The sequence below is a fragment of the Apteryx mantelli genome, chromosome 5, assembly GCF_036417845.1.
Source record: "Apteryx mantelli isolate bAptMan1 chromosome 5, bAptMan1.hap1, whole genome shotgun sequence".
Lineage (NCBI taxonomy): Eukaryota > Metazoa > Chordata > Aves > Apterygiformes > Apterygidae > Apteryx > Apteryx mantelli.
Window position 1 is genome coordinate 45,997,351 of NC_089982.1, and position 21,578 is coordinate 46,018,928.

General features: G+C 40.6%; 1 protein-coding gene across 1 annotated transcript in view; it reads left to right on the forward strand.

Annotated features, from left to right (window-relative positions):
* Positions 1–485: 485 nt before the first annotated feature.
* Positions 486–21,578, forward strand: part of GALNT7 (polypeptide N-acetylgalactosaminyltransferase 7) — a 76,079-nt gene continuing 54,986 nt past the window's right edge. The window contains exon 1 of the mRNA XM_067297906.1: positions 486–672. Coding sequence (XP_067154007.1) covers positions 547–672 — 126 coding nt within the window. The 5' untranslated portion in view covers positions 486–546. The remainder of the gene's footprint in view (positions 673–21,578) is intronic.

The following is a 21,578-nucleotide window of genomic DNA, read 5'->3' on the forward strand; positions in this document are numbered from 1 at the left end:
TGCCGCACACCAGGCTGAGCGCAGCGGGAAACTCTCCAAGCTGTGCTTTTAGCCCTCTTAATTCTCCCGGGAGAGCTGCGCCCCAGCTTGGGCCACAACAGGTGCAGCGGGAATCCAAAAATCAAGGGGGGGGGGGGGGACACACACGGACACCGCCGCGGCGGCCTGCGGGGCCGGTGCACGCGGGGCCGACGCGGGGCCGGGCCGCGCGGGTGTCCCGTCCCCCCGCCGCCCCCCCGCTATAAGGCGGCCACGTGGAAGCGCGGCTCCCGCGGCGGCTACTTCCTGCTCCGCATCGCCCCGGCCGCGGCGCGCAGCCGGCAGGCGGGGGGGTTTGGCGGGGAGCGCAGGGCAGGAGGAGCGCAGGGACAGAGGGGGCGAAGGGGGGAAGGAGGGGAAAAAAAAAGAAGAAGGGGAAAAAAAAGTTTGTGCGTGCGGCGGCGGGAGGGGGGAGCGGGGAGCGGGCGGGGAGCGGCGGCGGAAGCCCCGCCGGAGCGCGGGGCCGGGCGCTGCGTGCGCGGCCGCGGCCGGGGCCGGCGCGGGAGGATGCGGCTGAAGCTGGGCTTCCTGCTGCGCGCCGTGCTGCTGGCGGGCGGCTTCTTGGGGCTGCTGCTGCTCTGGTCCTCGCTGTCGCCCCGCGCCGAGGAGCCGGCCGCCCTGGGCAGGATGCGGGTGAGTGCCGGGGCCGCGCCGGGGGGCGCAGGAGCCGCGGCCGCTGCCCGGCGGAGGCGGCGGCGGTTGCGGGCGGGGGGCGGCGGCCGCCGGGCTGCGGCCTGCGGCGCCTGCAGGCCCGGGCGGGGAGCGGCGGGGCCCTGCGCGGGCGGGCGGGCGGGCGCGCCGGGCCGGGCCGGGCCGGGCGGCGGCGGGGCCCCGGCGGCCCCGCTCCGCTCCGCGCCCCGCTCCGCGCCCCGCTCGGCCCCGGCCGCGCCGCCGCCGCCGCCTCCCCCGGCGCCGCGCACGGCCCCGCCGCGGGCCCGCAGGTGCTGCAGCCGCCGCTCAGACCTCGCCCGCCGGCGAAGCCCCTGGGCGGCGAGTTTAGTTTATCTCTGTGTTTTGTTTGGCTTTTTAGCTTTTTATTTTTTATTATTTCCCCCTCTTTCCTTTCTTCCCCCCCCCCCCCAAAAAAAAAAAAGATTAGACTGATGTCAGCTTTGCGAGCACCCTGCAAAGCCATCTCTTTCTGTGTACCTAAAATGGGTCCAAATACTCTTCCCCCTCCTCCCACTCACCTCGCAGCAGCAGGTCGGCTTCATGCCATTTTGCTAACCAAGCAGCAGTTTTGACTAAGGAGAAGCAGCAGCTCGGGTAATTTGAGAACAAGCACATGGGAAGCGAAAAGGCGTCGGGCTGATTGCGCTAGTGCCGTGCAGGGGTGACATTTCCCATGCTGAAGTGGTGGGATGGTCTGTGGGATGCAGCATTGCCAAGTCTTTGGCTGAGATGTTTTATAGACATATTTCAAGCATACTAACGTCTAAAAATGCTTTGGGAAGTCAGGGAAACAAAACCACAGAGTGAGGGTACAAGTGGCCTTGTATCACACGCACTGAGAGTGGTCTGACCTTCTGACACTGCAGCCTGGGAAGGAGTGGAAGTGCTTTCCTGTTTAGACCAGGTGTTTTAGAGCTGCTCATCACAGCTGTGGTTAAGGAGGTCTTCTTAAAGTAAGATCAGTCAAGATTAAAATAATCTCAGAAAAAGTCATGAAATTTCATAGTAATTATTGAAAAAGTGATCTTTTATGATGTGTTCAGTAATGATGTTGGTTCTCTGCTTTCAATAATTGTCAAGGCAAGTTAACTGATATATTTCTGAGTTCTGGAAACTGAAAATGACTTTGGACTCCTTCGGGAGATGCTCTGTCTTCTGAAGCTGTTAGTTTGCTGTATCTTGGCAGTTACTGCTGAGATAATAGGCCGTAGTGGTTCTTTTGGAGATCTACAGTTTATTAAGTGGTGAAGTTTCTATGATGTCTTCTTCTAGACACAACATGGGCTCTTGTGTGTGCAGAAAATTCATTAGGGATTTTATTTGCATTCCTTCTGAGAAAATGTCAAAAAATAAACACTTCTTGTCCAAAACAGCTGAATTATTTTTCATGCTTAGGAAGAATAACAGGCCTGGAAGCTGACATCTTCTGAAGAAAAAAATAGGTAAAGTGGCATTGCTCTGTAGAGCAATAACCATCTTTAGATAGTTACTCTGGGATCACAATTGAAATGAGAAATATTGTAGACCTACAGTATGCATATGTTGTAACAGTTTAATGTATATAAGTGCCATAATGACTCATGCTATCCTTCCTCACGAGCCCTCAGGTTATAGCTCTGATACTTTTGGGCTGAAACCTTATATTGACATCCGTTCGCATATGAGTTCTAATTTGGAAATCATTTCTAGCTGATGTATGTGGCTATAAACAGGTGGGAAGACTTTTAAAGGTCTGGCCTCTGATAAAGAAGTATTCTGGCTTTATTACCTGTGTCTTGACTGGAAGTTGAAATCTCTGTGATAGTTATTTAAAGAAATAATTCAGTCTTTATTAGGAACAAATATAAGTATATACTTATATATAAGTAAACACTGTTAGAGATGAGATCTAAACAGAATATCTGTGTCACTAACCAGATCAGCTGTTTACATATCATTGTGAACTATGTGAGAGTAAAAAATGCTTTTTTTTTTCTAGGAAATGATATTGTTAATTCTAAAATCATGTTTTGATTCAGAATACTTAACTCCTTAGAAGCTTTTCAGATGATGAATATTAGTTAAACAGCAGTGTATAACCAGTGAGCGTGCTTCCTACTAGCAGTACCCAGACATATATCTGGAAAGCTGGTGACATCCAGAGTACATGAGAATGCGTATGTAGCACTGCATGTGCTATGTGCTGCTAAGCAAAAACCCACTGACCACCTAATAGGGGCTTATGTCTCAGCGTTTGCTCCATGCAATGCCTGGAAACAGATCCTGTGTTAGGAGCTTGTGTGTTGATACAGTATCTGATTATTGTAACTAGGAGTTTAATAATTGCTTCTCTGACATGCACTCCAGTATATTTGCATTGTTATTAGCTGCTAAAAAGTTCTTTAAAGATACAGAGTAATTCTGCTTCCTGTACAACACCTTTCTTTCTTCACAGAAAGATCTAGTCAACAAATGCAAAATTCTTTCTCAGTACCAGCTTAAAGTAGAATTTAACTTTTTATAGCCAGCCTTAAGCAGTACACTTGCCCTTTCTGCACCGTAACCCTGGGCACAGCTGAGAGTAGAATTTTAATAACACCCAAGCATTGAAGAAACAGAGGCAAACTATGTTTTTTTTTATCTTTAGAACCTTGAATCTTTCCCTGCTTACACCAGCAAACAAGAATGGGATAGAGATAATGGTACTGAAGAGATGTTGCAGTGTTATTAGAACTGTGCTTTTAAAAGAAGGTGCGTTCTTCCTTCAAATAGTATATTAAATTCTTTCTGCTGCATCTTAAAAGATTTTAGAGATCTTTTGGAGAAGCAAGATGACTTAAGGTGCAGAGAGTTTCCAAAGAAAAAATGAAAGTGTAGGAGTGCCCATTTAGGAAGGAATGAGGAGAACATAAAGGTGATAGAGCAGTAATAAAGAAAGCTGGAGATAAGCCACTTCTTGTTGCTTTTTGATAGAAGGCTACCACAGATGCATTCATTGTTATTGGAAGTACAGCCAGAACTTGGGAAACAATATGTTTTCCCAGACAACTAGCCTTGCAGAACTTTGTTTCTGCAAGATACCATTTGAGGGGAAAATGCTAGCAGGGTTCAATAGAGGTTAGTATTTATTTCATTGCAGTAGCAGAAATATCCAAAAAGAATGAGATAATCATTTTTCTATACATCTCTTAGCTTTCAGTCTAAAACAAGTAGGCTCTTAATGTATTTTTATTATTTCTAATTCAGTCCTCTGAGTCTTTAAAAAGCATATTTGCCTTTGTGTAAGTAAGAACATCCACTATCTGACAGTAAGGATTGCAAAGAGACCACAGATTGAGGTGAGGATACAAGCACGTTTATGGCTGTAAGAAAAGATCAGAAAGAATGCTTGGTTAGATTATTTTTATGGGTATGTTGCAGGGTCTCTTGCATGTTTGCTGAAAGCTCGTGCTCCCCTTGATCAAAGGATCATAGTTTTGGAGGAAATGACTGTGGCTATTCATTGTAAGATGATTGCTGTAGGCATCCTAGCTGTAGTACTTGTGAGAGTGAGACAGCTCAAGTGAGAGTTGTCACTAACGATCAGCTTAAAAACTGGTGTTGTCAGGGAATGGATAAAAATGGGAGTACGGCAGGCAGAACCAGTGGATTGAAAACGTAGAGAATGTGGAGATTCCTTGCTGAAAAGGTGAAAACAGCAACACAGCAGCATAGCTGGAAGGAGCCTTTTATAAGTGTAGTATAGGTCAACTTTAGCTCTGCATTTCTGACCTGTTACAGTGTTAGTGTCTAAATTAGTATTCAGAAGCTTTAAATTAAGGTATGTGTAATGAAGGTGTGTGTAGGGGGGGGCTGGTTTGGTTTGGGTGTGTGGTTTTGTTTTTTTTTGTGGGTTTTTTTATTTATTTTTAGATCTAATTAGCCTACTTGAGGCAAAGCTCCAAGTACACTGTAGCATGCTCACAGAGCAGCGTGACAGTAGTATGATCGGTGCTCTTGTACTTGCTCTTTTTTCACTAGAGCACTGCAAGAAGCTAGGAGAAATGACCCTATTCAGTAGGAAAGAACATCCACCATGTTATATACCTTCTGCAGCTCAGGAAGCTAGTAAAGATTTGATGGAAGCGTGTGGCTAACTTTGCTTAAGTCAGAGATGTGGTGGTAAGACTGCAAAAACCTGGGAATGAATTCCATGTTTTGAACTCTTTTTTGTGTGCAGTCAGAAAAGCCTCCCGAAATCTCAGCATGTGCTCTATAGTCTCATATTTGGGAAACTAATGCTATAGATTTGAAGTGTTACAATGCTTCTGATACTTCCCAACTTGTGCTAGCCCATAGCCACCACGCCTGAGCCACTGATGGGCTACTGTTAGTATACCTTGACATGTATTTAAGGTTTTTAATTTGCTGTGATTATAAGCTGGGCTCTTGTTTAGGGATTATTTATTTATCAACAGTTCTTCTTTTTTAAGACTGGGTTCCCAGTCTAAGCAGGGGGTTGTTTTGGGGGATATTTTTGTATGTGTGTATAAATAATTTGACTATTATCCCCTTCCTCTCGCTACCCCTAAAAATGCACACCTCTCATACCTGTACCATGTATGCTCCCAGTGCCTTGTAACTTACAGGAGCTTTTGAACTCGCACCCGTCCACCTGTAGACATCTATACCTCCATCCCCCACCAGGACAGTTGCCTCTCCTTGCTGCCTGGTTTCACAGCACATGAAGACCGGTGCCCCTGAGGAGAGGAGGCGAAGCCCTGCCGGGGTCCGGGTGCAGGTGGCGATTCTGGCGCATCCCTCTGGTTCAGGCAACGACCGTAGCCCAGTGTGCTCCTAGTCGAGGCTGCAGGCCATCACCAACAACTAAGTTTAAACGTTACAATTCTCCTGTGGCCACTAGAAAGCAGCAAATTTATCATGTGTAGCAAGAGGAGAGAAAAAAGTTAGAAAAAGAGAAACAAAAGCCGAATTAATTTTTTTCTGATTTTTTTCTCATGACATCCCTTTTCCCCCCAAATTTGAAGAATGCTAATATCATGTATGCCTTGGCTGGATTGTCACTGAGAACTTAATGACAAGTTGCAGACTGAACTTGAAGTGTTATTGTGGCTTAAATTCGATGCTTTGTGGTGGAAGTCCCTGCGGAAATTCTCCACTTTCCCTTGAGGAGTAACAGCAAATGTGCTCGTGAGAGAGAAATTGAGAATCAGGAATTTTAAGTTGATACTGTAATTGGAGAAAAGGCAGGAGCTGGCCCTGGAATAAGATGATAGAAGGGATTTAAGCACAAGGGTAAGAAATCTGAGTTTGGTGTGACGGAAGAGAATCGAGAAAACATGACATATTGGGTGATCAAGGAGCAAAATAGTCTGTCTCTCCAGTTGCTTAATACAGTTGCCTATACTGTGGTCACTTTTTATTTACTGGTTTGCCATTGTGTAATTGGGTGAGAGCAGATGCAACGAGCAGCAGATCAGCTCTGTCACTTCTCCGTTAGCTGAAAGCTCGGCGCAGTCGCTTGGTTTCTGGGCAGGACGAGCTCTACGTGCACAGCGCTAGGCTTTGTCACACCTTGTCTTCGGATAAAAGCCGCGGTGACTTATTACTTGTTGTGTGACACTCGGCAGGAATGAGAAACCCTGGCAAATTTTTGAAAGCGTTCGCTAAGTTTTGTTTGAAACCTGTGCACAGGGAGGCAGTGAGCTTGCTATAGCCCAGGTGTTGCTGTCATAGGAAGTAAACATTGCTTTTTTTTCCCACCTGTTTATTACAACGATGTAACGTTGTAATGTTGCTAGTGACAGTAATAGGTGAAATATTTTGAGTCATTAATTTTTTTTGTTTTTTTTTTAATGTTTGCTTTCATCTAAATTAACTTTGAAAAAGCTTGTAAAAATCTGTCACCCTTGGGGAAAGTATAAAAGACTTCCTTTTCAATATGTCAAGATTTTTTGACAAATGCTTCCAGTTATGCTACATAGTAAATGACCACCAAGTGGTTTTCTGAAAAGTATGAAGAAATGAAAAATCTACATAATTCTACAATTTATGTATATATACATATGTATATATGTTTACAGTTTATGTATATACATATAAATGTTAGTAAATTTTTCTTGAATTTTTTTGGGGGGGATCTGTTATGAGAAGCTGGGTAAATAACTCATTATTTTAATATCTCAAAGCTATTAATTACATAAATTTCTATGGCTGCCTCTTCTGCAGAGAGAGGTTTCACACCATTTTATATGCATGTAAAAGGTTATGTTTGTCCTGGTCTAGTCCTCAGAATTGCCTTTTGTGAGTAATGTAAAAACTGAACAGCTGAAAAATGGGAGGTCTTAAATTAGGGCTGGTGTTTGCTTTTTAAGAATCCTGTTGCTGGAGAGAGAGTCCTGGATCATCCAAGGAACCTTTAGCAGGATCTGCAGCATAGGGTAAAAGACGGCTCTGTTCTTAGTTAAGTTTTGCAGGAAAAAATTAATAACTTTGTCTATTTCGTGGTGGAATATAAATCCACACAAGTAACACTAGTGTTATTTGATATTGAAACACCTAATAAAGGAACTGTGGATGAGATAATAGAAATCAGAAAGAATCTACATGACAGGTTTGTTAGGTAATCGTTTGCTTAAGAAAATAACAGAAATGGTGGTTTGTGCTGCCTAGCAGACAAACAATGGGCATTAAAAAGAGCATCCAATGAAAGTCAGGATTTTTTTAAAAATGTGAAAATCTAATAGTTGACTCAGTTTTAAAGATTACAAATTAAGAGATTTTGGCTACACTGAAGTAGTAGAAATGCCGTTGCTAGTAAACTTTATTATCTAAAAAGGCCGGGTGGGTCAATACTGTGATGGCAGCCCTGGGAGGAGCACGTTGTTCTTGCACATGGGGGTTTGGCTGCGTGGCCAAGCAGCATGTGCCTTCCCTAACGCTAACTCAGTAGAGTTAAAACTGCTTGTATTGAGCTGACATTCCCTAATGAAAAATGACAGTATCTTTGTCCTATTTTTGTCAGATATTAAATCAGCATTACAGGAGACTGCCAAGTGGAAATAGGGCAGGATAAGCTGTTATGTTAATAGGTTTGACTTCTATCTTGGGGGGGTGGGGGAGGGATGCTTTTTACAGCAAGTAGGCCGTATAATTTTAAAGAAAGATTCCAAGTCTGGTAACAGTTGCATTTAATTACTAGATTTCCTCCGTAAGTATGGAAAACAAACGTCTGCTGTGAATGATTAGTTTAAAAATAGAAACATGCTGCTTAAAAGTCTGCCTCCTCCTTTTGTTTTCTTTAATCTTTTTATGAATTAAAGAGAATTTATCTGGCTTGAATCTGCCTTTAGAACACAGTGGAGAGAAGGTGGGCTGGATTTAGATGCTGTTTTGGTGAGTGAATTTTTTTTTTTTTTTTTTTTTCCTCCTATGACTAACAGGAATGCCAACGTAGTGTATTCAGAAAGTAAGATGTTGCCAGCATGGTCAGACAAATGAAAGCAACAAGCAGCCAGCGGTGTGCGTGTCTCTGCAATCTGTGATTTTTTTTGTTTGTTTAGGCTTCAGTTTTGGGGTTATTTTTCTGGTTTTTTGTTTGTTTGTTTTGTTTTTCTTGGCTGATGTAGGTTTGAGGAAAGATTTTTAAACTCATGATAAAGATTTCTGTAAACTTAAACCAAAGGTTAAGCTTATGCTTTATAGCAGGTTTCTTGACTGGGATTTATCAGTAAATTGTAGTCTCACTGTCTTTGAAGGAGCTTGCTGGGAAAGTATGTGCTTTTGCGGAGAAGGCTTCTTTTGTTAATAATTGGACAACGTGTTGAGGAGAAGTGTTTGTTCTACCATTGTGTTTAAGTAAACTTCCTTATTGTCTTCCTTCTATTCGGGTTTAAACAATTCTAAAATGTTTGCTAATCCATTACGTATCTCATTAGATTTGGCAAGTTGGAAATTCGGGAAAAAAAGATTCTTTGCTTAATGTTAGCTGTTCTTGAAACAGGTTGATGCTTTTCTAGGGGTGCATTTTATAGCATAAAATTCCTATTTCCAGAAAACCCATTCATTTCCCATACGGGAATGAAAATATTCCCACCTGGCTGCATGTATACTTTATATGTATAAAACAAAAAAGACGACTTTTTGTAGTGAAGAGGTGATACCTGAAAAAGGATCCTATTAAGCAGGAATACCTGAGGAAGAAGCCGAGGTTTTTTGCTTTGCTGCTGAGGAAGGGAAGGTATTAGGTATTAGCAGCTACTGTTTTCATTACTTCAATTTTCCAACTTCTGTTGCCTTTGGCTAGAAGGCATCTTATGCCATTTTGAAGGCTTTCTCCTTCTCCACGCGTGAATATGCTTTCCTGCAGCTCGCAGAACAAACAATTCCTTTCTCATTGTAATGTACTAATTGTTGCTGCTCTAAGATGGTCTGTATTTCATCTTTCTCTCACATCACCTCGTCTTGAATCCCCCATGCTAGTCACTGACTGCAATGCTTTTAGCGTTTCTCTGGCTTTCCTAAGCCGCAACTTATTTTCCTTTGATTTCATTGTAGAACAGTGTTACAGGTATCAGCAGTCAGCACTGATGTCTGGTAGAACCTGGAGCAGCAGGAGAAATACAAGAGTTGTAAGGAGGTAAAAGTAAAGGTAAAACCAGTGCACCACTTTATATGCTGTTTACATTTGGAAAACTTTCTTTACAGTTGAAGGTCTCAAAATATAACTGTTGATGAAAGTAAAGCATAAGCAGATGGTGCTCTGCCCACGAAGTTTCTTTCCTATTTTGTTGCTTTAAAAAAAATTGGCAATGAAAATGGCTTAGCAAGAACTGTTCTGGTCTGAATCAATATAGTTGACTTTTACTAATGCAGAAAATATTATGTTAAATAATATGCTTTAGAATAAACACAACACTTTTAATGAAATTATATGCACTTCTTTTATATTTGAGCATTTTGTCAAAGCTTGGGGGGTTAAATCCACTTTGGCTTAAACCTATAGTAAAAGATATTTCAGATTTCCCTTATTAGGAAGTCTGAAAAGGTAGATAGCATTTCAGTAGGGGTGAAGCATAGCAGGACTCCATTTAATTTCTCAGTTCCTGCTTTTATGGATTTCAGATATTTAAATATTTTTCAGATATTTTTAATTTTGTGATAGTTGATAAGGATTCTGATTAAGTCAAAAAACATCAGGGTATTCATTTTGGTTTATTATGTTAATTGACTGTAGAAAATGAACTGATCATAATATTTTAAATTAAAAAAGAGTTAAAACCAAACTTAAGTGTCTGGGATGATAATGTCATGAGTTTTCTATTCATCCTGTTGGTGAAGGCATCACAAGAAAGACAGTATTGAGATTAGATTTTCTTCAGAGAAAATACATTCTGCTCTGTGTGCTTTAGTCTTGAAAAACGATTTGCTGGACTTCTGCTTAAATGAGGCCTTGAAGTCAGCTTTTCAAGGCAGTGTATGTGTGTCTATTATATAAGCCACGCATGCATCAGTGATGCATTTATCGCATACCTTAGACTGCTTCACCTGCTCTGTTTCTGCTAATCCGTCTCCCACAGTATTATTCTAACACTCCAAATCTCTGAGCAGATTTAAGCAGCAGCTGTGAAGTGTCTTTTTTTTTTTTTTTTTCCTCCCCTCTTCCAGACTTTCCCCTTTCTTTTCTTCCCCCTCCACATTGTGGGATGCTATGAAGCATCTTCCTCTTGGGCAGGACTGAGAGCTTCACTTGTGATTAGCTTGAAAATAACAATATCTTATTAATCTGCACAGGTGGAAGTGGTGGGAGTTTTTTTGTTGGCTTCTTTTTATGAAATATCTCCTTTTAGTGATTGTCTGCAAGTATATTCCAGTTGTGGGTATGTGGGTAGTGACCTGCTTGTGATCAGAGAGGTTTTAGTCAGCAGTCCTGAGGTCCAAAAGGACGATGCATGGATTTCCTGTGCCTCAGCTGCTTTTGATGAGGGAGTATCTCTTAATGCGTCTTTTATCACTGCTTGGAGATCATGAACTCCAAACGCTGCTATTTCTGTCAATGTGTGGCCTGAGATTTATTCAGGGTGTAAAGTGATCTCAAGTACTCTCTGTGGAAATAGTCTAGCCCTGGGCCTCCAAAGTGAGACTGCAGATTAATTTCTGGGATACATTTGTGTGATGTAGGTATCTAAGAGCAGAAGACTACCTCTCTGTTTTCCAAAACAATATTTGTATTGAAGACTTGTATTTTTTAGTTAGATAAATATCACAGGCAGATTGGGCTCAGGAAGGCTGAGAAGTGCGGACTTGACACAGAGGCATAAAGGTCTTTGAGCAGGTCTGGCCATGAGCTCCTTCAGCCTCTCCAACTCATAAAATACCTTCAGGAAGCAGAGGTATCCATGTCCCTGGAATCAAGATTGGGAGAAGTCTTTGCTGTCAAAGCTGGGTCAGAAAGTTTATCCCAATTTAGCTTTGGGACATCCCAGGTTCACAGTAGGCATGTTTCCCTTAGGAGGATTTGAAGAGTATATTCAACCTGCTCTGGCAACTGAAAGTTTTTCTGTCCACTGTGGTGAAAACCTGTTTGTTCCTGCTCAATTACATGGCCTACATGCTTATATGGCTTTGAACAGCAGCTTACCAAGCATGGCGTGCATATTGCTTCTGGGCAAGTTGTAGGCATTTGCAAAGAAGTTGCCATTGCCCTGCTCTAACTCCTCAAATTTATCTTGAGCGATACCCTCTTGCCTGGAGAGTGTGCATAGGGGATCTTTGCACTCAGGGTATCTATGTGAGGGGAACACCCCACAAAGCCATATCAGCATTTTGGATCTACAGGCAATTCATGAGACCCTCGAGTCCTTAGGTAATATATCTTGGAGCAGTAGGTGGGAATCCAAACCATCACTATCGCAGAAGTTCTTTTATGTAGAGAAACAAAGGGGAGAAGTTGCCATAAAATACGGAGTCACTGTATTAGAGAGCAGACTTGCCTTTTCCATGAATAGTCATTGAAACCTCTCAGGTAGGTTTCCAAATTTTGCTCCTGTTATCTTCCACCAAGACTTGTGATGACAGGGGAGTCGTCAAGCTGTTTTGATAAAAGGGAGCAGACTGCCAGAATAGTTCATGTAGCCTTTAATCTTTGTGTATGCCTGAGGGGTCTTGGAAAAAGAGGATGGCAGGGAGCAGACTGGATTAATTTTTCTGGATGAAATGGATATGTCCTGGGGGTTGGCCTACTTTATAATAATTAGAATTCTTTGAAATTTGCTGTCCTTGAGCACATTTCATCTGTCCTACGTCCCTTTTCTCTGATTCCCTTATGCCTAGATCTTGTGGTTGAGAGGTGCAGGAGATATGCATAGTGTCTCCTCGGGAGGTGGTTGTTTTGGCAGTATTTCCCAGTAGTGTGCAATGTCTAAGCCCAAGCTGAAATGAATGTGTGTGGTGAAATGTGCATAGCGACTGCTCATATCAAAGGTACTTAATTACTATAAGCTAAGCAGTTTCTCCATTCTCAGCTTAACCGTAAGACATGCAAGTCACAGATTTTCAGATTTTAACATAATATTTACAGAAAGCTATAAAATATTTTTAAAATAGTGGGGGTTTTTGTTGTTTTGTTTTGTTTTTATCAGCCCTGTATGTTCATATCAATGGTGACTAAGGTATGATCCGATCCTCATGGGGAAGCTTGATGTCGATCATTGCCTGCAGCCAACACAAGTCTGTGTTAGTGTAGTGGAACATATTGATTTTTACCATTCCATGTTCTTACTCCAATCTCATCCTCAGCTGAAGGACGACTGCCTCATTTAGGCTGCTTTTTTCCCCCCCTCCCTCCCTCCCCAGTGAATTTTTTTTCTTGTTGTTGATTCTTCATGGGAATTTGGGGAGTTAACTAGGCTTATTCTCATAGCCTGCTGTTCAACAACTGAACAGTTTTCTTGCATTGCGGTAAGATAAGATATTAAGCAATATGAATCTCAGAAAGTAAGAAAGATCAGACTACTTTTCTGGACTTTATTCTCTGGAATAGCTTGGGCAATCTATCTGTTAAGGTTTTTATTGTATTTAGGAAAAAGAACTGTTTCTTTTTAAACTCTATAGCTCAAGCTTAAAGTTAAGGAAGTCTTTACAGCTTCAAATGGTGAGCACCAAACTCTCACTGTTAGACTTAGCCAGTTAGCTCAGCTGCAAAGGAGAGGTGACTTTTCAGGTTTTTGAACGCTTGGGATATTTGCAAGAATTTAATCTGCACTGATAACTTCTCAAAATACAGTTTGCAGTTTAATGCCAGCAATCCTAATCTTAAAGTATGGCTCACAGCTGCTATTTTCAAAGAAACAGACAGAATTGTTTTATCTGTTAATTTGGTTTATCTAACAACCTTAATGTACTTTTTATATTACTGAAGGCATAAGGTTGCAAGCAGAATTTATTATGCTTATTAGGTCTATGCTTTAAAAATATGAAAAATTCATATTCATATCTTAACTGACTCTAAAGCTCTAAAATGCTCATCAGTGAGAGTACTTTAAAGGATCTGAAGGAACTGTATTTTATTTTCTTCCTTTCTCTCTTTTCTCCAGAGTTAGCAAATCTCAGTTTAGGAAAAGCTTTTATATATTTCCTAAACAGTATGGGCATTTTTAAAGCCCAGTTTTCCTAATGAGAAAGCTAAAGTTTCAGTAACAGAATCAGTGTCTTACAGCTGAACTGGTTAAATATTTATGTATGTAGTTGACTTTCTGTAAGTCACTTTGCTTTTACAAATGGCAGTCTTGAAACTGTATATATTGTAAGAGATCTATTGTCTATTTAACACCAAACCCCCAAACAACTTTCTAGTAGGCAGTCCATTCCCCACAGTCCATTCCCCACACACACATTCACCTGTTAATTTTTGCCAGAAGTTAATGCTGTGTAACTGTTTTATACTATATTGACCACAGAACCCAAAGAAACTAAGGTGTGTGAAAATGACCGGTTATGGTAACCTGAATGTTTTAAGCTGTGCTGTTTTGCACCAATGCATGTTAATCTCTATGTCCCTTTCACTTCATACATTTCACGAACTGACTCCAGCCATATGTTAGTTGATGGAATGCATGAAAACAATGGGAAATTTTATGTCAATATGACCATAATGCTTTGTTTATCCCAGGTAATGTTTGTATTGTTAAGATCAATGTATATGATATTCCTAAGGACTTTTCTTTTTTTGAAGTGTAGAGTATGTAAAGAGGCTTTTTATAATATTTGTATTTTTGCTTTTAAAGTTTTTGCTTGTTCAACTTGATTTCATTTGTATGCTGGGGAAATGTGGTCAGCTCTAGATTGGCATATTCCTTAATATCATTTCTGATCTAGTGGTAATGGCATAAAAGATGTCTGGATACAAAAGCAAGAAAATATGTGCTAATTTTGCTTCCTTCTTTATCCTAGGTGGAAGGGAGTTCTGTGTGTCCTTTGGGTGCATCTGGGAAGGAAAGCATAGTACTGAAGACTTGGAAATAAATGTTCAAATCAAGTGCTGTGAAAAGAGTGACCATTTTTAAATTCTTTTAATGAGCTCCATTGACAGTTGGAGCTCTCCTGAAAGGAGAGCAGTGCCTTCACATAGTGGAGGGCAACTGCAGATTGTACGCATCTTCCTTTCCTGTCAGAATTTAAGAACACTCAGCAATCTCATTAAATCTGTAGTAAGACGACAAAAGTAATCACTTTTTTTGTACCACTATTTTATTATAGAAGTAAAAGGACAGAATGGAGATCCGTACTGCTAAGAATACTTAAGAGAAGTCTCCTTTTCTTTAGAGTGTGATGATGTTCCTGTGTTACTGTTAACTTTTACCATAAAAAGCACTTGAACAGTCGTGGATGTCTTGGAAAGTTAAAGGCTGGCCACTGCAAGGACTACCCAAAATAAAGTTTTATGGGTTTACCACCCCATTAAGTAATCCAAGCATTTTGCTTCTATGACTTAGATATGATCCGGGTGTGGTGACTTGGGAAACCATACAGCTGGGGAAACCTGAGGGGTTTTTTTTGATGTTCTCAGTGTACCATGGGCGCCTGGCTCTAAATTCAATGGGGACATAAATGTGCTGCCTTTATGCTTCTGATTGCTAGCACAGTATGTGAGCCTCCACGAAGGGAGAAGAGAAATTCAGAGGCGAGAGGCACTCTTGTGCCTTAAAAAACGGGGGGGACGGAAGGGGACAAACAAACAACAAAAAACCCTCTGTAGAGCTAAGCAGCTGCTGTCAGGCCAGCCTGGAGCCATTTGTTCTCCCTTGTGCCCCTCGGAGAGATCCTGAGGAGGGCTTGGCAATGGCTAGAAATAACTCGGGTGGGCAGGTCTGCAGGGCCCTTTTTTCTCATGTGCATGACGTGGTTGGGAAGGGAGCTGTGCTCTGTGCGTTTTGCTGTTGGGGCGCTCTCATCTGTGTTCTTCAGTTGCCCCTCATTTCCAGCAGCTTTTTTTCTTGCTCCTTTTTCAAGCTAGCTCAGTACTGATGTTCACCATGCTCACAGATGCTGAATTCCTTTGGCTACCTGGCATGGCTTGTGTTGGGAAGTCCTTGGTCCAGCTCAGCATGCAGGTGTAAAGGTGCTAGTGTTGGCACACAGAAAGGACAGGAATGTGTAGTGAGGAAGTAAACTGACTATGGAAATATAGCCATCTTAGTCTGGAATAGGGGCTTGAAAAACTACCAGACATCTAGTATCTATCTGACACGGGCTGAAAGCCACAAGTGAGAAGTAAACAAATGTAGAGACAGCTCATCTGCATCAGCTAATAAACAGTTTAATTTGTTCAGCTACAGCTAGGTATATCTTGATACAACTAGGTATATATTGCTGTTCGTTCTTCTAGTATTCCATAGTTCACCTTACAGCAGAATTGAAAAATATCACCTTCAGGTTTTACTGCATCAGTATATCTGCAGTCTTGGTAAGATAAATGTCAGTGTAATGCATCACTGTATTGACATTCAAAAATCTGCCAGATTTTTCAGATAAAGCAGGGAAGTCAAATTTGAGTAACTTTACTCAGTAGGAAAGGTAGACAAGAGTGTGTGGTGGGGTTTTTTTGTTTGTTTGGGTTTTTTTTTTTTTTTTTTTTTTTTTGCATTTTATATAAAACTGACTTCTTTTACAAAACTATTCTATGTCATACTGTCAAGAATTATAGCACTGGAAATGCTACCCTAAACAAAAAGAAACTGTCCTGTTTCCAGGCAAAATCTTATGTCTGAAATGACTTTTATTGCTTGTGGCTTTTACCTGCTCTTTACTTAAGAAATAGTTTCTGCTCTTCATGTTCTGTTGAAGTTATTAAGAATGGAAAGCTTAGCAGTAGCTTACTTTTTAAGCTCTTATATTTTTAAACTAGACTGAATTTAAAAAGTGAAAAAATCCAACCTTAATAAAGTCAGGCTATCCCAGTTTTTTCCATAGGATCACAGGATAATTCAAACTGGAAGGTACCTCAACTGGAAGGTCCAACCTCCTGCTCAAAGCAGGGTCAGCTCTGAGGTCAGACCACGTTGCTCAGGGCTTGGTGCAGTCGGGTCTTGAAAACCTGCGAGGATGGAAACTATGAAACCTCTGAGCTTCTTGTTCCACTGCTTGACTGTCCTCTTGGTGAAAGCTTTTCCTTATATCTAGTCTGATATTTCCTCACCAGGGCATGTCCATGTAGTAGAAACCGAGCCGTATCTACCCCACAGAGTTGTAGTTCCAAGAGTCATTGCAGCGAAGACGGAGCCAAACTCTTCTCAGAGGCGCACAGCTAAAGCGCAATGGTCCTGGAGTCAATGGTCTTGCAAGCTGTAGCAAGGGAAATAATGTTTGGATATAAGGAAAAGATGCTTACCGTGAGAATAGTGAAGAACTGGACCAGGTCGTCCAGGAACACTGTAGACTCTCCATCCATGGAGATACTCAGAGGGCATACTGGAGATACTGGAGCAACCTGCTGTAACAGTGAAGTTGCCCCAACTTTGAGCAGGAAGCTGAAGTAGAATGAAGTCATCTAATCCAAATTACTGTATGAATCAGTGATAATAGCTATTCCTGGTCTCATCAGTTTCACCACAGAACACATTGGAACCTCTTCATCTTTGTTTCTGGTATTTTTAGTTTGGCTTCAGACTTAAAACTGTAAAATTGTTTAATTGCAATTAAACAATTTAAGAAAGTTTGTTTTGCTTTTTTAAACTATGGAAACTGTTTAGTGGGTTAGTCACTTAACCTCTTTATTTTTATCTTAATTACTTTAGACAATTTGTGCAAGCCTAGATGGTATGATCAAGTAATGTATTGGGAAACTGTTGATTTGGTTAACTGGCATATGACACTTAGAGAACTTAATTTTAAATAAAAAACCTTCTATGTTGTCCTGTTGTCAGTTGTGTGCAAGAACTTTTTAACAGAAAACACTTTTCCCAAAGGTCGGTTGATTAATGACAGTAATACTGGCTTGGTTGATGACTGTATGATTGTAATGTCTTTTACAGAAAAAGTTGTTGTTCTATATTGTTTTTCCTTACCATCTTCAACATAATAGTTTTGCAAGTAATTGAAATGTTAGGAAAAAAAAAGTGAATTTTATTTCCTCTTTTTTTTTCTTTTGTGTTTTGGGGTTAAAATATCTTCCTTGAGGGTTTTCTTTGGTTTCATTTTGCTGATTCTATTCTGAAGCACAGTAAACAAGTATATATTGTTTACTGTCTTGTTGAGGTACTCCTTTCAGTTTCTCCTTCTCTGGAATTTGATGCCTTATGCATCCACTTTCCCTTTCATGCTAAAGATCCAAATAGTGACATCTTTCTTCTTTTGCAATTCTTCTTCTTGGGAGGCACTGCCTATTCCAGGCCAGCCATGAGTATAAACAGTCTTACTGACTCTTTTAGTTACTGGCCACATTTTGCTCTGTTAGAGAGAACAGAATGTTTCTTGAGGACTGTAAATAACTTGTGAAATGAATTTTCTGACAGTTTTTAACAAAATAGTCTTTGTTAGAAACTGAAGTGCAAGACTAGCTTGTGAAGATTTTTATTAAGGTCAGATTGTGCTCTCTTATATCCAGCTCATTAAGTAGATGTTTATATCAGAACTGTGCTTCGCTAACATCTTTTGTATATTTGATATAATAGGTGAAGACCACAGTCTTCATAAGTGCAATCACTAGTACCTCCATTTGAGGCCTATTTGGAGCCTGTGTGCCTAGTCTTCATGGCTTGATTTGCAGCAGGTGTGATCTGAGGAAAGGTTCACAGTCATTTGGAGGATCGGATTTTAACCAAAATTCCGTTTTAGTTATTTACGTGGGGAGTTTGAGTTGCAAAGTCTTCTGAGTTCATAACAAAAATGTTTCCCTGGAGTAAACTTTAAAAAGATTACAGTACTTAATGCAAATATCTCTTGCTACTGTTTTGATGGTTGTGTGTCATCAGGCAGTTAGACCACCTGTAGAGAACACTGACCTCCATTCATTACAAGCAGGAAGGAACCCCATATGTCCCTGCTCCTCTGCTGTAAGCAAAATGATTTAACCAGTGGGATGTTACTGTAATCTAATATCGATTTAAATGCAAGAGATTCCAACACGCAGTAGTAACAGTTACTTTTATATTAAATTCCTCTTTTTAAAACAAAAACTATGAAAAGCTTATCACACTGGTTGAAATTCTTACCACTTAAAGGCATAAGAATTTGTTAACTACCAAATGTAGGGGGTTTTTTGTTGTTTTTTTTGTTTTTAATGAGGAGGGAGGGATGATGAGAGCAGCTATTGGAATGCGACACTTCTTCCCTCCTTGAGTGGTTGTTCCCTTGCAAGGGAGATCAGAGCACACAAGAAGATGGTGGTCGTTCGCTGGCAGAAGCTGAGAGACTTAACATGGCTCATTTGGAAGATATTCAGGGCTGGGGCCTGATACTTGGTGCTGCGTAAAGAGAAAGCTAGAAGGATGCCAGTTTCAAAGTCAGCTTCGAGAGTAGTGTTTTGAATACTGGGTCTCGGGCAGCCTCAAGTTCAGGTTGCTTGCACTATCCTGGGTCATTAGCACTAATGAAGTAAACGTCAAGGCAGTCAGTTTCTTCAAATTCAACTGCAGCATGTCTGGATCTCCATTAGAGCTTGTCTAAAAAGGAACATGGTGACTTCTCTAGCCAAAAGAAAAGATATTGCATGTGGCGTACAGAGGTACGTGCAAGGCTGTAAGGATAGAGAACAGCAGAGAACCCAGTTGAACTCAATGACATAATTTGTAAATTAACGTAGCACAGCCTTTGAAGAAGTATTTGAATTGGATTATGGTGTTCTTGCTGACTGTCTAAAAGATGCAATGAATCTGATTGTGGCCATCCATGATAGCAGTCCAGTGGCTGCTAAAGCAGATGTAGTAAATAGATTTTGACATGCATCTCTTATACTTCACAGCAAAACAAATAATGGCATTGGTTGCATTTACCATGGGAAGAGTCATCCATTTGCTGAGATCTGTTTCTCTGTTCAATAAATTGGTTCTTACAAATTTAGCATTGTTGCAGAGCCCATTTTTTCCCTTCCTATGCTTCAAATGCATGTATTGTGTTGTTGTTTTTCTTTTTTTGAAAAGTAGTGAGGACAGGTAAAAACTTACCTCAACAGTTCAACAGAATATTGATTTATTGACAAATATCAGGCAGATTTTCTTTAATATCCTATGCAGAAAAGATGCAGGGATTAAGGGTCGGGGAAAGACGGGACAGAACACAACTGAACATAACAAGTGATCTTTTTTATTTTTTTCCCCCCTCACTTTCATTGTCAATCAGTACACAAGGTAATTATGTAAATACTCCAGTGAATTTCTCATATCTGTTAGGAGTTCAGATTAAATTCAGAGAAGTGGGTTTTAGTCTGTGTGTGTAACTTTCATGCAAAGCAGCTTTTGGTTTTGGCTGGTTATTTCTTTGAGAAAGCTTTCAAAATGGTAAGGTTTATCAAGTTGTGAAATGCAGTTTTAGAAATGGAGTTTAAAAAAAAACGCACAGGAATAGGCTGAGCCTGAGAATGGTGGTAATATTTCAAGATAAATGAAAATCTAATCATGCCATTTGTTTCTTAATAGCAAAAGTATGAAGCAAGATTGACGTATGTGGTTTAAAGAAATTGAAGCACAAGATATAGCAGAAACCTACATCCCTTGGTCAAGCATGTCCATCAGCAGTGGATTTATTATACTGTAAATGCCATTTACTCGCTGAAGTATATAAAACAGATGCATGATTTTTAAATTTTCATCTGTCTCAGATGATTGAGAAATAAGGATGAAGTTCCACAGTCTTTCTCTAATGGCTTTAACTAGTGCAGTGTTCATAACTGATGCCCAGAGGGCCAGAAAAGCTGTCCGCAGCTGCTTAGATTGTTAGGCTTGATAGCAGTTTTTGTTTCTTTCTGAGGCTTTTTTCCTCTGCAGGGAGAAATAATAAAAGTTGGGTATCTTCAATAGCAAAGTTATGGGTTATAAATTGCAACCCTTTGTTCGGTCTCCTATCTTTAAATTCAAAGCATCTCCTTGTTTTTACTTGTTTATCTGTCAAGCTTAACATTTGATAATTTAAATTTTGGTTAGTAAAGTCCAAAAGAAACAGCTGCATCTATTTCTTTCTTTAATCTACAGAGAGCATCTGTAGGAGGGACTTGGTCTTAGTGAAATGAAAAACCTTTCCCCCTCATAGAGCACTCTGTAACACTGCTACATAGGAAAAGGAGAGCAACCCCTGTGAAACTGAGGAAGCAAATGAAGCTGGACAAAGGACATCTTAGAAGTCCTCGAAAATCTCTAATGTCCATACAAATAAATATGAGTTCTATTTTTAAAATCTTGCTCAAACACAGGCATATAATGAAGGAGATTTCTCAAGTAAGGCAGAATGTGGAAGGAGCAATGACTCAGCTAGAAAGGTCACCAGCTTCATTTAATGTTGAAATACAGTGAGAAGAACAAATCTTGTACTGAATGTCTTCAATAATGTTGTGTTTCAAGTCTCTTAACTTGGAGGGCAAAAATTCCCAGAAGAAAGATGAAGGCTCTTTGGGGGATGGGAAGGAGACAGGTATTGCTGAAACATTAAGAACTGTGAAAGAAAGTTCTTACCAACTGCAATAAGGCCGTGAGCATAGGTGTAGGACTATTATGGTTGCAAGATACGGGATTTTGCTCATATAATACAGGGTAGGGAAAGCTTATGGGAAGATGGAGAAAAGCATCTAACTCTGAAGCCCTTGTACGCAAGTTGTTGAAGGATGGAGTTGACATTTTCTTTTGTTAGAAGATTTTATTGTTTTCTAGACATGTGTTGATGTGAGCCATTCAGCGCTATTTTCAAAATCTGCTCAAATGCTTAGGCCCACTCCAAACCGGATAGCTGTGTGCAAATGTAGAACTCCTGATTACTTGGAGGAAGGAGAGAGGAAAAAATCTTGCATCTGCTACAATAAGCACAATGCCTTTTTTAAAATGGGATTTGCTGGTATTCAGCTGTTGTCTAGAAAAATGGGTTGGAAAAAGTTTTTCCCTCCACCTTCTGCTCCTCAAAAATATGAGTAAGCAATGGCACCATCTTAATCAAAATATTGTAATCAAAACTGGAAATGTTACCTACTCTTAGAGAGATTAAAAAGAGAACAGAAGGTTGCACTTGAACAAAATACATAATAACAAATGTTTACAAAAATGAGTGATGATAATATTGATTAGAGCTAGCCAGAGTTCTGAGCATTTGGTGGCTTCCCACAGCTTTCATCTGCTTAAACAATTTTCTGGGGTTGGCTATGTCCACAGAAGCTAGTTTTGTTTCACTTTTCTGTTTAGAAATGCATCCCT